The sequence below is a fragment of the Pestalotiopsis fici genome (genome assembly GCF_000516985.1).
Source record: "Pestalotiopsis fici W106-1 unplaced genomic scaffold PFICI_Scf_1, whole genome shotgun sequence".
Classification (NCBI taxonomy): Eukaryota; Fungi; Ascomycota; class Sordariomycetes; order Amphisphaeriales; family Sporocadaceae; genus Pestalotiopsis; species Pestalotiopsis fici.
In genome coordinates, this window is record NW_006917091.1 from 1,291,601 (window position 1) to 1,307,600 (window position 16,000).

At 49.5% G+C, this 16,000-nt stretch overlaps 7 protein-coding genes across 7 annotated transcripts; 4 read left to right on the forward strand and 3 right to left on the reverse strand.

Annotated features, from left to right (window-relative positions):
• Nucleotides 1-2,377: 2,377 nt before the first annotated feature.
• PFICI_00405 (uncharacterized protein) lies at nt 2,378-3,645 on the reverse strand (the record flags this gene model as incomplete). The annotated part of the gene is made up of 2 exons (XM_007828986.1): nt 2,378-3,483; nt 3,534-3,645. The coding sequence occupies 2 exons, from the start codon at nt 3,643-3,645 to the stop codon at nt 2,378-2,380; spliced, it is 1,218 nt and encodes a 405-aa protein (XP_007827177.1).
• A 322-nt stretch (nt 3,646-3,967) lies between these two features.
• PFICI_00406 (uncharacterized protein) lies at nt 3,968-7,322 on the forward strand (the record flags this gene model as incomplete). Its single annotated transcript, XM_007828987.1, has 3 exons — nt 3,968-4,091; nt 4,161-4,205; nt 4,282-7,322. The coding sequence occupies 3 exons, from the start codon at nt 3,968-3,970 to the stop codon at nt 7,320-7,322; spliced, it is 3,210 nt and encodes a 1,069-aa protein (XP_007827178.1).
• A 1,377-nt stretch (nt 7,323-8,699) lies between these two features.
• On the forward strand, nt 8,700-10,530 carry PFICI_00407 (uncharacterized protein; the record flags this gene model as incomplete). The annotated part of the gene is made up of 5 exons (XM_007828988.1): nt 8,700-9,075; nt 9,129-9,737; nt 9,799-9,861; nt 9,921-10,125; nt 10,182-10,530. The coding sequence occupies 5 exons, from the start codon at nt 8,700-8,702 to the stop codon at nt 10,528-10,530; spliced, it is 1,602 nt and encodes a 533-aa protein (XP_007827179.1).
• Nucleotides 10,531-10,956: 426 nt separating this feature from the next.
• PFICI_00408 (uncharacterized protein) lies at nt 10,957-12,006 on the forward strand (the record flags this gene model as incomplete). Its single annotated transcript, XM_007828989.1, has 1 exon — nt 10,957-12,006. One exon carries the CDS (start codon nt 10,957-10,959, stop codon nt 12,004-12,006), a length of 1,050 nt encoding a protein of 349 aa, XP_007827180.1.
• Nucleotides 12,007-12,697: 691 nt separating this feature from the next.
• Nucleotides 12,698-13,180, reverse strand: PFICI_00409 (uncharacterized protein; the record flags this gene model as incomplete). The annotated part of the gene is made up of 2 exons (XM_007828990.1): nt 12,698-13,005; nt 13,075-13,180. 2 exons carry the CDS (start codon nt 13,178-13,180, stop codon nt 12,698-12,700), a joined length of 414 nt encoding a protein of 137 aa, XP_007827181.1.
• Nucleotides 13,181-13,878: 698 nt separating this feature from the next.
• Nucleotides 13,879-14,598, forward strand: PFICI_00410 (uncharacterized protein; the record flags this gene model as incomplete). The annotated part of the gene is made up of 1 exon (XM_007828991.1): nt 13,879-14,598. One exon carries the CDS (start codon nt 13,879-13,881, stop codon nt 14,596-14,598), a length of 720 nt encoding a protein of 239 aa, XP_007827182.1.
• Nucleotides 14,599-14,984: 386 nt separating this feature from the next.
• On the reverse strand, nt 14,985-15,240 carry PFICI_00411 (uncharacterized protein; the record flags this gene model as incomplete). Its single annotated transcript, XM_007828992.1, has 2 exons — nt 14,985-15,116; nt 15,187-15,240. The coding sequence occupies 2 exons, from the start codon at nt 15,238-15,240 to the stop codon at nt 14,985-14,987; spliced, it is 186 nt and encodes a 61-aa protein (XP_007827183.1).
• Nucleotides 15,241-16,000: the final 760 nt, after the last annotated feature.

The following is a 16,000-nucleotide window of genomic DNA, read 5'->3' on the forward strand; positions in this document are numbered from 1 at the left end:
TGCGCATCACACTGAGTAGGTACTCAATGCTTCATTCTAGCCACTATCCATCGTCCATGACTGATTGCCCTCTCTCGCTACAAGGTTGACACTGGTCGTACCAATGGTTGTTTCACGATCACCTTCAGCGCATCGACAGGTTCGCGTTGTTTTATATCGGGTTGGCACTGTAGAAGCCGCGAAACTCAGCCCGCGATTCCTCCTTCTAGGTTACCATATAAAGGATGCTTTACTTTTTTTTCCACAAAAGAAGAAATGAGATGGGGAACAAAAACCAAACCAAACCAACCCCCACCTAAGACGGACAGCCGTAAGGCTGTAATCTTTGTATGGTTTCTGATCAAATAGATTATGAAATCTTAAAGTATATGGGAACTGTATTGATTAAGAAAAACGATCGATCCTCATCCAGTATGCTAAACGCAACGAAAAGTAAAGGCTTATAAGTCCCATCTCGACCATTGAGCCACTCTAAGCTAAGCCTCCACAGCCACTTTTAGTAGGCATCTCCAGCGCCCCCACATCAGAAAGAAAGAAAGAATAAGGGAGCGCAAGATGAGCTCTCAGCCTTATTCCAGATGCTGAGCTTTAGGACTGGGTTCTTGGCAGGTGGCACGTGCTGGAAATCATTGGAACATGTAAGCGATCGATTGATCGATCATGTGACGTGTCAAATGAGGAGGTGCTCCAATCTCTGCATATTTGCAAGAAAACAACAGAACAGTTCTGAAAATCTTTTGCAGCCATCAATATGGAGAACCTGACAAGTACGCCATAGGTTTCAAAGGAGCACAATAACCCTGAGACATTTACCAACAGACTGAAGCGACGAGGGAGTCTGAGCCGATCCCAGAGTCTCTTCTGCTGGCCGAAAGCATGGACGATAGAGACCCAATGACACCGCCGCCGTCCGGGGAGGACTCAAATTCACACATACCCCCTGGGCGAGATTTTGAAGGGAATGGAACAGACAGGGAACCAATTGCGACTGATGGTCTCGAAATCTCTCCTTTTGACCAGGGAAATGATCCGCCGGGTCGCCAATCTGACCTTGGACTGACACAGCATGCTGTCCCTGCAAACTACCAAGGCCAGCTCCCTCTCCGTTGGTTAAAACAATGGATCTCATCGTTTGCGCCACCCAAGATGGAGGATGATAGTATGTCTATGTCTGGCTCGGGTGATTTGTCACATTATCACCAAAGACATTCAAGATCCCATCTTCCATCGGAGGATTCGAAATATTTTGAACCGTGTAAGGGATGAACGAGAGATGCCCTTTGTTTTCTGGCTGCTAAAATTATTGTTACAAGTGCGTTGTTTTGTTGTCGAGCCGTCCAAAAAATTTAGATTTGGAACAGTAAGCTTTTCTCTTCTTTACTCTGTATGCAAATTTACTTTTGAGAATTACTAACGATTTTCTTCTTTTCTTCTTTTTTAAACAAGGTTTTCGAAATTCTATGGGCAGGGTCATTTCCCAGAAGCCTACTGTCAGAACACGATAACGATTCCGTTTATACCGGATCTTCTATAAGTGAATTCGAAATCAGGAACGTTATGGGAAATCTGTTATATGAAGGGATTCGCCGCTTTATTGTCGTCGATGGAACGGAAAACGGTGCTCGTAACGGTAATAGTATTTGCGTGTACGTATTCATAATCCACATATTATTATAAGCCAGCTAATATTTTAGAAAAGGCCAATTGCTACTTATAAAAGACAAGGGTGCAAAAAGCACAGGATAAAGCCCGAAAATCATGGCATTATCCATACACCAGATCAAACTCCGATGATGTTAAACGGCGAGCCCCAACTCGGTGTTCCTCCAGTTCGACTTTTGGTAAACAAAAAATTGCAAGGGGTCGAGCATCTCGCGCCAGAGTCTCGCGTCAACTACGCGAAGCACGTTACTATTGAACATAACGCAGTAGTCCATATTATTGGTCAAATTCATCATGACGATCTGGAAACCTTGGAATCGGGCGTTGATAGCTGCTGGAATGCGAGAGTCCGGGCTCGTAAGAAAGATAACAAGCACAGACGCGATAAGGGCTAACGAACTCCTACCATCTCCCGGACGGCACGTCCCCCATAGTGGACTTTTGATCAAGTGCATTAGCAAAAGCTTTTGGATCTGATTTGATCCATTGGAATGCATATGGTAGTGTTGCGAGTAATAGCAAATTGATCCGGAGGTTGAGTATTGAAGTTTCTTGTCACAAGACTTATTGGCGACTACTCCGCCTCTTTCGGGCTTATATTTTGCTTTTCTCGTCAAATGCACGACTCTGACTATGCATGCCTATATTTGGTTTGAATCAATAACATGATAGTCTGGCTTCTTTGACTTCTCGATCGCTATGCTATACAAGCATACTAGTCAATGATGGTGCTGGTATAACGTTCTAATACAGCCTTGGCCACCGATGCCGCTGTCGCTGCTGCAAAGGGCTGCCATTCCTTGTTCTTATGGCTATCGGCGTAATCGCAAACTCCTTTGACTACAATAGACGGGACTTCGTCCCACACACCAGCCCCTTCCATCTCAAACGCGATCACATTGTGTTCTTCAGCAACACGGTCGCGATGTTCACCAGACTTGATGACGGTATCTCCAGATCTGATGCGCCCGATATGGATCTCAGGGCATTGCATAACATCTGGCTCCAGCCCTGCTTTCATTTTGAGCCGAATCCGTGGGACCAATTGGCTTTCATCGCAGCAGAGATTCACACATGACATGTGCACAGCGATATCGCAAACTGCAGCAGAGTCCTCACTGCAGTCGGTGCATGTATTGCGCAAATGGTGTTTATGCCGATACGTCGGTGCAAACAACTTGTCTTCAGCTAAGCCAGGGTACTGGTAGTCTTGACGAAAACCCAGTCGTACTGCTTCGCGCTGCAGCACTTTGAGATATCCGCCTGCCTTCCTTTGAAGGCGTCGCTGCCCAAGTTCCGTCTCAAAGCTCATGACAAGGGTACGAATATCCTTGTTTAGTCTACCGAGATTATCATCAATGGTATCTTTGAGCACATATTGGGCGGGATATTGTTTGCCCAGGCTTTGCTGAATCGTCTTGCTGATTACCACATCACCCAGTAGTAACTCAGTCTTGCCCGTGCCTGTGCCCGGTACTCCACCGCACACTCCGACCACCAAGACAAGCCTCAAGCGTGGAAAGCTCGATCGCATGCCAGCCGCAGCCCCAGCCGCCGACGCTGTCCCCATATTAGGAAGCAAGGCCAGTGCCACGTTGTATTTTCCGATACGGCCAGTTGTGTATGTGTTTGTGTCTCCTGGTGCCCGCCCGTACGCGTCGTCTTCCTCGTCCCACATCTCATCAAATAGGAGGGAAACCGCATCGAACTCGACAGTAAGTGCACATATAATGGCGATACAGAAATCCGCGCGACGGGACGGTCGGCCCTTGTTGCACGTAGGCACTGCAGCTAGTTCATCTGTGGAGTGTTGATTACTGGCTACGAATGGTCAGTCATCTGGTTGAAAGCATTTTCTTCCTGCGCCATACTCCCGTGAGGACCGAATTGAGTGGTAAGTTCACAGTGATTGTATTGGTCTCCGGTCCCTGTCATGACATACTGAGCACCGGAGCCAGAATTGGTGATTATATTGCGGGGCATGATAAACACACATGAGAAGGGTAGCACTTGGCAAGTGTCAATCAGTAGATAATGAGTGAGGTCTTATGAAGAGCAGCGAGAAATCAATCCTTGTGCAAGCTCGGAGCCTTGCGGAAACTGCGGCTCTTCAATTTCAGTGCTTACCCCTCTCTGGTTGGTTGTCCAATAAGATACGGCAAACTCGTGGCGCATGCAGCTTCACTAGGTGAAAATATCACCTTGAGATTGCTTCTCAAGTTGATCTCTCTAGTGTACAAGCCCTTCAGTATGTGATGCCTACTGCGTCATTGCCTGCACTAAGCCAACCCAATCGCCTACTCCTATGCCTTCGAACACCATCGGCCATCGGGGCCCCGGGCCCCAGATCATTGCGGCGGGCAGTGGGGACCAGTTCACTCAGAGCGGCAGCGGTAGCAAACAGTTCAACAATAGCACATTTTATGGGTGTAAGTTATTGGAACCTGTGCGCCTTGACTCCAATAGCTCCCGCTGACATTGGAGGTTACCATTCCCAGACCCACAGATTGAAGCGGCGAACGAGCTTCATGAGGAGAAGGAAGGTCAGCATCGCACCACATGATGTGCCAGGCTTACAGGCCAGACGTTATTACTAAATGTGTCGCTAATTGAACACAGCCTGTCTCTCCTCTCTAGCTTTTCCCGCAATCGATGCTCGGCGTCACGACATTGCCCCAGCGTATGATGGAACTTGCGACTGGTTCTTCGCGACACCAGAGTTCCACGAATGGCAACACCCGACCCGTCTTGCCGACCATAACGAGGTGCTGTGGCTCAAAGGAAAGCCAGGCGCCGGAAAATCGACATTAATGAAACATATATGGATTCAATGCAAAGAGAAATTCTTCCGCGACCATATCATTGCTGCCTATTTCTTTCACGCCCGAGGGGAAGAGCTCGAGAGAACGCCTTTGGGTATGCTGCGATCGATTTTGTACCAGCTACTCAAAAACAACGAATCACTGTACCAAGATTTCGTGCCTCGTTTTCGCGAGAAAGAGAGAACAAGTCGAGGACGTGATTTGCAGTGGCGCGAGGCTGAACTGAAAGAGTTCCTCCGTTCAGTCTTGAATGAATTTCGATCGCCACCTCTACTTCTCCTTATCGACGCCTTGGATGAGTGTAATGGATCTGATGTTCATGCCGTCATCGAATTCGTGGAGTCTTTAAGCATCAGTGCTTCCCAATCCAAGGTTCCATTCAAGATATGTCTTTCAAGTCGCCACTTCCCCAACATCAACATGGGCAAGATGCTCAAATTCACAGTAGAAGGAAGCGAAGACCATCTGAAGGATATCTCAAAGTATCTCGCGGGGAGGCTGAGGATACATGAAGCTGATCTAGAAGAAGAGATCATCATGAAAGCCGACGGAATCTTCCTATGGGTCGTTATCGTGGTATCCCTACTAAATAAGGCATACGATGAAGGACGAGTTGAAGCTATGCGGAGAATTCTCAATGAAATTCCTGACGACCTTGAGAAGATATTCTCCACTATTCTGGCCCAGGATCCCTCAACCGCGGCTGAGACAGTTGTCATGCTCCAGTTGGTGCTCCTCAGCGTGAGACCCCTTGAGCCTCGAGAGCTATTTGCCGCCGTGGTAAAGACAGCACTCCCATCCAATGACATAATCGAACGGCGGATTATCACGACGTCCAGAGGCCTCTTAGAGGTGCGAAAAGGAGGATCTGGTTCTGTACAATTCATCCATTTATCAGTCAGCGACTTTCTATTTCAACAAAGTAGGCTCGAGAAATTGGACCCGACACTGGGGTCCGAGTCCATTATTGCATGCCACAGTCGGATATGGGCTCGGTGTCGATCCTGCATGGAGCAAATAGGTGCCGCCATAGCCAAACCTGGACAAATAGCAATCCTGAGAGCAAAAGATCCATTCCTAGTGTATGTGGCGGGCCACATCCTAGATCACGCGGAGAGGGCGTTGGCTAACGGTACAAGTATCCAAAACATGAATCATTTGGATATTAGATGCAACCAAGCTCATTCTTCGAGTGAATTGCCTATCCGAGAGTGGCTACGGGACTCGGACAGTTGGTTGGGATGGTGGAAGTTGCTCATCGCTGCTGCTGGATCCGACGAAGAGCGATTAGGGCTTGAAAGCGAAAAAGAAGTAGGACTTGCCTACGTGCTAGCACTTCGTGGGCTACCCAATCTTTCGAGGGCTGCGCTACCTGATGTTGACGTGAACTTGGAAGGCGGCTGGTACGGCAATGCCCTACAAGCCGCATCTTACGGGGGCCATAAAGAGACCGTTGATATACTTCTTCAGCGGGGCGCCGATATCAGCGCCCCAGGTGGTTACTACGGCCATGCGCTACAAGCTGCCGCACATGGAGGACACAGAGAGATCATTGATGTACTTCTCAAGCAGGGCGCCGATGTCAATGCACAAGGTGGTCACTACGGCAACGCGCTACAGGCCGCCTCATGGGGAGGACACAAAGAGACCATTGATTTGCTCCTTGAAAGAGGCGCCGATATCAACGGCCAATGTGGCTACTATGGCCATGCGTTGCAGGCCGCCTCATTTGAAGGCCATCAAGATGTCGTTGAATTACTCCTACAAAGAGGCGCCGACGTCAATGCGCAGGGGGGCTACTACGGCTATGCGTTACAAGCAGCTTCGCATGAAGGACATCAAGACATTATTGAACTACTCCTACGTAGAGGCGCCGATATTAGTGCGCAAGGTGGACACTACGGTCATGCATTGCAAGCAGCCTCGTATGAGGGACACCAAGATATTGTTGAACTACTTTTACGAAGAGGTGCTGTTATCAGTGCACAGGGCGGACATTACGGTGATGCGCTGCAAGCCGCTTCATATGGAAGATGTCAAGATATCGTTGAATTGCTTCTTAGACAAGGCGCAGACGTCAACGCACGCGGCGGCTATTTTGGCACGGCTCTGCAGGCCGCCTCAAACAGAGGACATCGAGAGATTGTCAAGCTACTGCTTGAAAATGATGCAGACGTCAATATACAAGGGGGGAGGTTTGGAAATGCTCTGCAGGCAGCGGCCGCCAAAGGATACCGAGTGATCCTCGAGATGTTGCTCCAGAAAGGAGCCAACATTCTTGCTCGTGGTGGCCACTTTGGCAATGCGCTGCAGGCCGCTTCATACGGAGGAAGCCCAAAGACCGTTGTCTTTCTCCTAGATAACGGGGCCAACATTGCTACCGCCGGTGGCCATTTTGGCAATCCTCTACAGGCTGCATGCCGTGGAGGTCATTACGAAATTGTACAGCTACTTGTCGAAAAGGGGGCCGACGTCAATGCGCAGGGCGGCAAATATGGCAATGCCTTACAAGCTGCATCATCTAGAGGGCATGACGATATCGTGAAATTTCTACTCGATCATGGAGCTCATGTCAATGCACCGGGCGGCAAGTATGAAAATTCTCTCCAAGCTGCAACTTCTGCGGGCCATGAGGACACTTTGAAACTGCTTCTAGGCCGTGGCGCGATCGCAAGCTTGCAATCCGAGGAGAAATTCGCAACCATGTTCTCTGAAAGAGAGGCTACATCTCACTCTCAGTCAAGCTGCACCAACCCACATTATGTGGTGGCCTGCGCAATCATCACTTCCTTGTTAGCTGTCATTTTTGCTTTTGTATACCCAAGCTTGTTTGTATAGTTATTGCAACAAGAGCTGTTGAGCTATTGGGAGTAAGATCTAGTCGTCGTGCAATATTCGGTGTGCTGTGGGAAAAGCCATGAAGGGTTGTTATGAACGCACAGCTTGGCTCCATTCGCCGAACGCTTCATGGGAGACTATAATGGTGCCAAGAAAAAGGGTGTTGGGGCCACGGCGTTGTAGATGCCGTGGCCGAGGATCATTATCGAGACACATGTTTGGCAGGAGGGCACCATTCCAGGCAGCTTGGTAGGAGGTATTAGAACTCGCCGATGGCCTCGCATGTCTGTATGCGCCTAGGTCACGCGAGTGAGAAAATTTGGACAAAACACCCTTGTAAACACACAGAGGTGAGCATCGGATATCGTGCCTTGCTTGTGGGTTGCGGCAACAAAACGGCTGCCAGCGCGCACGCGAGCCAAATCGTTTCACGGACCCGGTTCCATGGGTGTGGGATACTTAGCCGACTGCGTTCTTTTATAGTACTGAAGCCGCAGGTTGGCAGGGTTTAAAGTTCTTGGCTTCAGCTGATGGCGAGGCAAAAGACGGCAGCTGATGGGTACCACAAATGTGAGGATCACTCACAAGAAAAATGGAGTTCAATGTGTGGTGTAGGTACACTTGGAGTGCTATTCCCCGATCCCAGTCGGTTTCCAAAGATCGAGGTACCATCAAGTTGCCCACGTGGTACTATGTACGTATGCCGCAAGGATTGGCAAACGTCTTCTCGGAACGTTGCAGTCTGGGCATACAGCGCAGTACAGACACTTGATGGTATTCTGGCCATGCGGCTTCGGAGAAGGTCGGAAAAGAGAATGCAGACATTTCCTTGAAACCCAGTTGAAATCATGAACCAGACAGGTCCGCCTTCGGGCCATAACACGTACAACTGACCCTTCTAGACCAGGAACTCGGAATGGGCGCTTCAAACGGCATGAATAGTCTAGCTTTCATTCGGGACAGCGAGAGCCCAAAATGTAACAATCCCGCCCCCAAACCGGCGCGGCCAAGAATCACAAGCGGCTAGAGCTCCGCCCGGCCCACACCGATAGCGTTATCTGATGGATCTGATAAAAATCTTGATCCCTCACTTGCATGGATCTTGCTCGCGCTGTTTCTCTCACTGTGAAATTCAGAGCCACGGCCAAGAAAAAAGTGGCTCGTGTGTAGCGTAGAGTCTAATATGTGAGATGCGTCGTTTTTTCTAATCCTCAAATTTCCTCTGCCCAAGACTTGTATAAAGAGTAGATCCTCCTCCTGAAGGTTGATGAGAGCGTAGACTCGGTTGCCGTTCCTCAGCCGACAAGACAGCTCTCATCCTCTCATCAGCTCCTCCGAATTCATGATTGTGCGACCGAACCGACAGCGCATTCAACCATGACTGTGGAGCTCGGCCCCGTGGCTGAGGTCAACCCGGCTCGATCGCCCCCGTCTGAATCTCTTGGCGACGTCAAGGTCGAGGCCGCCGTCACGGTTGACTCTGACCGCACGCCAGATGACAGCGATGATGCCGCCTCAGCGCACAGCAGTCTGCGTCCCGCGCCTCTGAAATGGAAGTTGGCGGCAATTGTTCTCGTCACTGCTATCGGATTTGGGTCCCAGTGGAGTAGCGGAATCACGGGCGCCATGAAGACCACCATCAAAAAGGAACTGAACATTGATAACACCCAGTTTGCCCTGCTGGAAGCAAGCGAGGATTTCATGGTCACGGCGCTGATGCTGGTTAGTGGCATTGTCACGGACCGTATCGGTGGTGCAGGCGAGTACTCTAACATCTTGGCGGTTTTGTTCTTTACTAATCTATAGTAGGGGCCATGTTGTACGGCAACGCGATTTACTCGATTGGATCAATTCTTGTGGCTGCAGCGGCGCAAACTCGTTCCTACAAATTCATGGTCGGTGGCCGCGTTGTGCGAGCCCTCGGAGACATCGCCACTCAAGTCGCGCAATACAAGGTCTTTTCATCTTGGTTTGCCCCGGGCAACGGATTCGCCTCAACTCTAGGTTTCGAGCTGGGCATCGGCAAGATTGGCGCCTTTGCAGGAAAGTCGTCGGCAAATATCATTGCCGCGCGGACCGGAGATTTTGCCTGGGTATTTTGGGTTGCCGTGTTCATGAACATTTTTACCAATGTCATGACTGGTGTCTTTTACTGGTTTACCAAGATCGCCAACAGAAAGTTCCACGGCGTCAAGGACCCCTCGACTGGCCAGATTCTGAAAGAAAAGTCGAAAAAGTTTGAAATCAGAAAGGTTCTCGAGCTTCCATGGGCTTTTTGGTGTATTCAGGCATTCTCGCTTTTCGAGACGAGCACAGCCATTGTGTACCTCCAAAATGCAACAGAGATTGCAGAACAAAGGTTCAACGTCGGCTCCATCACCGCGGGCTGGTACAGTGCTACATCTCAATATGCTGGTTAGTCATGGCTGTCCGCTGCAGTGGTTTATTTAAAATCCAAAGCTGACAATCTGATTAGGATTTTTCATCGTCCCGCTTCTTGGCGCCTTTCTCGACTTGTTTGGCCAGCGTATATCAGTTTGTAGGTCTAAGAATGACTCTCATCAGCCAGCTTAGTTCTGTACTAACTGCTTTTCCCAGTGCTCTTTTGCGGTGTCGGCATGTTCACTTCGATGCTGGTGCTGTGCTTTGGCAGTAACGTGACTGGTGCGGCTGCTTCATTGGGCGTGTTTGCCTTTGCATACTGTTTTGGTCCCACCACCATCATCGATAGCATCCGAACATCGATTTGGGATCCGTCGGTGTTTGGGTCGGCATACGCCTTGAAGATTACCATGAACAATGCGTGAGTCTCGTTCAGAGTGCTTGTCTTGCAAACCCCCCACTGACATAAGCATGCAGTATGAATATCGTCGTCCGAGTCATCACTGGCGTGATACAAGATCGGGATAACAACTCGTATGATAACGTTGTCATTGTGTACGCCATCCTCGCTGGTATCTCGGTTGTTGTATCAATCATCCTGGCCATCACGGCTCGACTGAATGTGGACCTGGGCCACCTCCAATGGACTCGCAAACAGCGGATGGCACGGACTGCCATCCTCCAGGAGCGAAGAAGGCGATTTGCCGAGGAAAACGGGCCAAGAAACAGAAAAATATCCATGGCTTGCTTTGTGGCTTGTCTTTTTCTCATTCTAGGAAGCTGGTGTGGGTATTTCTGGGGAGTTGCAACGGGGAATAACGAGTGATGAGTCGGTGGAATTTAGTTGTATCCATTGGCTAGCTCCTCTAATCGAACATGATATTCGAACATCAGATATATGAACCAGCAGAGGCAAACAACTGTCGAGTTCAACCAGTCATGATAGCTCATCATAAGTCTCCTCCTCATTGTCTAACTTTGCTCTTGGTCTGTCCTGCTGGCGATACGGTAGGTTTGCCATTGGAAGAAGTCACTCATGCTCAACGTACCCTCTGGAGTCATGAGGGTTGACGATGACCACATTCACCCAGGAATTGACTATAAAACACCATCATTCTTTCGATAAACACCCCCATCGATTTTTATCTCACTCTTCTTCTAGGCTCACAAGTACATGGTCTCAAGGTCCCTGTAAAATACCATCCCCATTTCAAAGTTGACGGCTTTCTGGCTTCAGACTCCAAGGAACAACATGTGCTCGACCAAAGAGGTTGGGTATCAGAGGGCCACAGATGCGATAGCCTCGTTTATAGGGCTTGATGAGCACACAGGTTTTGACACACTCGTTCTAGCATCTTACCAAGACTCATCAACTACAACTACTGCAACAGAAACCTTTCTACCATCCTCAGACTGCACAGCAGCTGTCACAATTACCTGCTCTAACGAGATTGTGACTGAGTTTGTTACTGCTTCGAGCACCCTGGCTGTCAAGAGTGACTTTTCTTCCTCGCATTCAACCGTGCCTCAATGCAATGCCATTACCGTTACGACATCTACTGCCACAGTCACCATCCCAGCCGAACCCGCAACTGAGGTCATTATCATAAGCTCCATCGCAACAACACCGACTGAATTGGCGAGTGTCTATGTTGACATTGTGACTGAGATCGTCACCACCATGACGATTCTAACTGTCGAAGGCGAAGAGTCAAGCCCGGCCGTACCCGTGTCTGGTAGCCGCCATAGAAGCAGTGCAGCTTCTGATGGGCTTGTACCTGCTCCATCGTCGATGACAAGCACCCCATCAATGCAAGGAATTCCGGATGATAACACCAAACCATGCGCGGTTCCCTATACGCCAGAGGAGAGGCCCACTTCCACAAGCAGAGGCACAACATTCAAACCGCCATCCACTATCACCCGCGCAACAGCAAGTCCGGAGGGTGTCATTGAAACGGCCGGAACTGCTCGCGCAGGGCATCTCAGCACGCCGAGCACTTCCAATGCACGCAGTCTGCCCGCAGCGGTCGGCCGGCCCCTCGATAAAAATCCACTCGGCACCAGCGAATCGGTTGGCTCTGTCTCGACGACGACGTCTGGGATATCTCTGCCCTCCTCCCCAATGCGTACTACCACGACGACCAACGCAATATGGCCGATTCATTCTCCATGCGGGCACCGAGCACCCAGTCCAGAGCAAAGCTTGGTTCAAACGGAAACAGCAGAGGCGCGTCCGGTGAGAGCCTTGCCCTGGCTGCCCATGACGTTTCGCACGTCGACTCGTGCCCCGTTGGAGTAGCATGGGAGTAACTTTTACATCTCGTCTGTCTTTGAAGGTTTTCTTGAACAACCGTAGGGACGAACTCGCAACGGGTTCTTTTTTGCCAAGGTTGGGAGATGAGGCAGGTTCCTCGCTGACTTGTCATGGATTGAACTGGCCAAGTATGTATGGGTCAGGTCGCCTAGTCCGGTGAGGTCTCATCATGTCACCCTATAGGGCAGTGACTCTGTGCTGCCAACAGGTGATGCACCCTCAGTAAAACAAGACATGGACTAGATTAGTAAACTGTATTGTATTCACGTTCTTATCTTTGGTCAAGAATTCAGCTATGGTTCAGTGACACCTCAAATGACGATTTACATGACACTTGATGACACTTGTGTCTTGGTTGTGGTGTCAACAACTAGCCGATAAGCATCCATGAAACAGGTTGCTCAATTGTGACACATTTCCGAGTCATTGTCACAAGACTTTCGATAGCAAACATTGTTAGGCACGTGACATTGTATCAATGGTTCTGGGAAGAATTATTACCATTGTCTAGATGCAGGTCCATCGCTGCTCTCATTACTATTACTACCAAGTACTCAGTCATTATCCCTTGTATACCAATGATCTCTTGTAATTTGTTGCTGGAAATTCAGAAGAAGAAGAAGAAGAAAAAGACTCATGACTGAGCAGTCACCGCTGCCACGGTGCCTCCGTGATACTAGACAGCATTCCAGTGCGCCTCGGTCTTGAATGGCGGCGGACTCTCTGGAATACTGGGCATACTCGCATCACTGTTCATCTGCTCGGGCGGGACTCCGTGGGCCAGGCCAGGCCACCACAAGCTCCTCGGCCGCGATGGCCTGATCGGTGTCGTTGGTTCACTCGTCGGTATAGCGCCTGCCTCCATGCTGCTTGGCTGCGCATCCTTGCAGACGACGGTCTCGAGAGGTTCGATGCCGGTAGTGGCGGCTGATCGCAGATTGCGGGCCACGCGAGCCAGGCGGATAGGATGAAGTGGATCTACTTCTATATTTCCGTAGTGTTACAAAGACTTCGTTCCTCGTAGCTTTGGTGGAAGCGCTTGGGGAAACTTACCTTTTTTCAAGAGGTGTAGCTGCCAAAGAGCGTAACAGAGAAGAGTGATGCTCGTGAGGCCAGTGAACAGGGTCACAATTATCAAGATCACCGAGGGAGACGCCATGACTGCAAGTTGTAGAGTCCAAGTAAAGATGCTGCTGGTTGAGATGGCAGGAAGGGGCCAACTTGGCATGTGCAGTCACAACAATATATAATAATCTGCCATCATCGTCAGTGAATCTGGTGTTTATGATTCACACGCGTAGATATGCCCAGTCAGTCTGTCTGATGTCTGTTGTTCACATGCACAGATAGGAAACGTCATCTGCCTATCCGGCAGTCCAGATTCCCATACTCAAAACAAGTCTAGTCTGAATCAATACACTTGCTCACAGAACCACATGGTACACTAGGTGTTGGGCTAAATTTGATTGCGGGTTAGATAAAGTCAATTGCTATTTTGATAAATTCAATCATTATTCGGATAAAATTATTCGTAATCTATTCAATGTGCCCGTGCTTTGGGCTCTATACTATGAGTCAGCCGGCGAGAACAGAGCAAAGTCGGTAACAAGTTATAAAGTCAGGACTGAAGTAAAAATGCATCTCAAGATCTTGTTTGTTACTTTGGAGTCAATAATTACTTCTCAGCCGTCTCTCTGTATGCTCAAAATTTAATTATTTTCTATCAACGTTTGCAACTGGCATTTCATCGTATACCCTCACTCACCTCTAGTGTGCACCACAGACCTGAGCAACAGACCGCCAGCCATCCTCAAAACATTCTTTCATTCACAATTATTCTCTTCTCCTCTTTTTGAAATGGCTCAAACCATCCCAAAAGGCAATCACCTAGACCCCAAAAGTCCAGATGACACAGCCCAGCCACCCTATCGACAGATCCGCGCCCAGTACGACGAAGACACCATCACCGTCTACCAAGCCTACAATGCCGAGATCGCGTCCCAGGCCGTCGCGCACCAGCGTCTAAACGCCTCGCCGCTGTTCCGTCCCGTTCGCATGACCTGGATCAAGCCGAGCTGGTGCTGGATGATGTACCGGTCGGGGTACGCGTGCAAGGACGCAAATCAGGAGCGTATCCTGGCGATCAAGATGCGGCATGCTGATTTTGTGGGCTTGTTGGAGAGGGCTGTCCTCACCACGGAGACAACGGCGGCGACGGCGGCTGTGGGCGTGGGCGTGGGTGTGGGCGCGAATTCTGCTGCATGCAACGAAAAGCGCGAAGGAGTGGACGCCGCAGTCAAAGTACAGTGGGATCCGGAGCGCTCGGTGAGGCTCGGTCGGCTGGATCACCGCAGCATTCAGATTGGTATTCGTGGCTCCCTGGCTGCTGAGTGGATAGAGCGGTGGATCGTAGGCATCGAAGATGTGACCGCGAGAGCGATCTCATTGAAGGCGGCTCTGGATGCGAACCCGGACATTTCTGAGCAAGAGCTCGTTGCGCGTGGTCTGGTGCCGGACGAGAGGGCGTTCCATGTCTCAGATAACTTACGCAATGTACTTGGCATGCACGTGAGTTAGTCTTGGATATTAGTCTTGGTCGGAAGTATTAACGAACACAAATCTCGAATTTGAGCGTCCATTATAATTACCAAATATGTACTGGTTGCGACGAGTATGTTATTGTAGCAGATTATAGCTGTCACTGTGATAAAATCATGATATAACGTGCGTGATAGGGATAAAATCAATTGATAGTGATCTACATGCGGCCGAAACGCCTATTCCCGTTATCATGTCATTCTGACGTCTCTGTTGTCAATACATTTGTTCTAACGCCATTATTCCAAAACAATAAGTATACAATATCGATTTGTCGATATGTTTATTTTGGGGGGCTTCCAGAACCACCGCGTGTGAAGCTGGGAATTATCAGTCCACAAGTCCAACATGTAGTGCAGGGTGGCTTACTTATGCCACATCTGGCCGAAGATGCCAGGCGCAGGTCGTTGCTCGTGGATGCTCTGACGTCTGGCTTGAGACGAAGGATCGTTCGACCGTTTCTGTGACATTAGACCCTCAAAGGCTGGGCCAGAGCTCTGTAGCAGTGAACCGTTAGCCGCCGAGACACGACGAGGTAAACAGAGAGTTCTGTTGTACGGGACGTACCCTTCTTCGGGAACCAGTAGAGCCTTGCTGAGCGGAACCCTTGTTATTCTCCATTGTAGTAGATGTGGTATTTGTTTATCTGGACTAAATATGAATAATGCAATATTTGCGTAGCATGGATCAGAAACACAGAGTTGGAAAAGTTGGGGGAATCTTCAACTTAAGTATGAATTGACTACCAAAGGTGTTGCTCTACCAGCGGCCTCATCAACCCATCATACCTACTTAGGTTCCAGACCCCCTAGACGGCAGAAAAGTATCCATCAACTGGATGGTTTCCCCAACCGATGACTTCACCAATAGATCGATGCCCAATAGAGACAAGACCAGATGGGACATGGAAACTCCACCAAGAAAGAGCCTCTGCTGTACACAATACGGGTGTCGCAAAACGAAAGCGGGAAAGCTTCTCATGGCTCCACGTCATGGAAGCTTACACAATCTCGAGTCGGCAAGCGTGTTAAACAAGAGGGAACCACACCGGAAAGTCAATCAGTCAAGCTCAACCCCGCAGAAAGGGGTGTTTGTCTTACGACTCATGGTCTGATCGAATGAGCGAGGTTCGATCTTCACGCCTGCATAGATTAAGGTATAAGCAGAGGGCACCAAGGGTACTCATAGGAGCGACGTCTTGTTGGAGATGGACTGCAAAGACCCTGGCAATGGCAGCATATTATGGGGGGAGACCGGAAGCCTTAATTAGTTCATCGATCGCGCCGCTCTGATGCAGACTAAGAAAGGCAAATCGTAGAATCACGCTTACAGGAACGTCCCAATTCAATGTTCAGAACTCCACTTTGGCAAGGGAGCCATG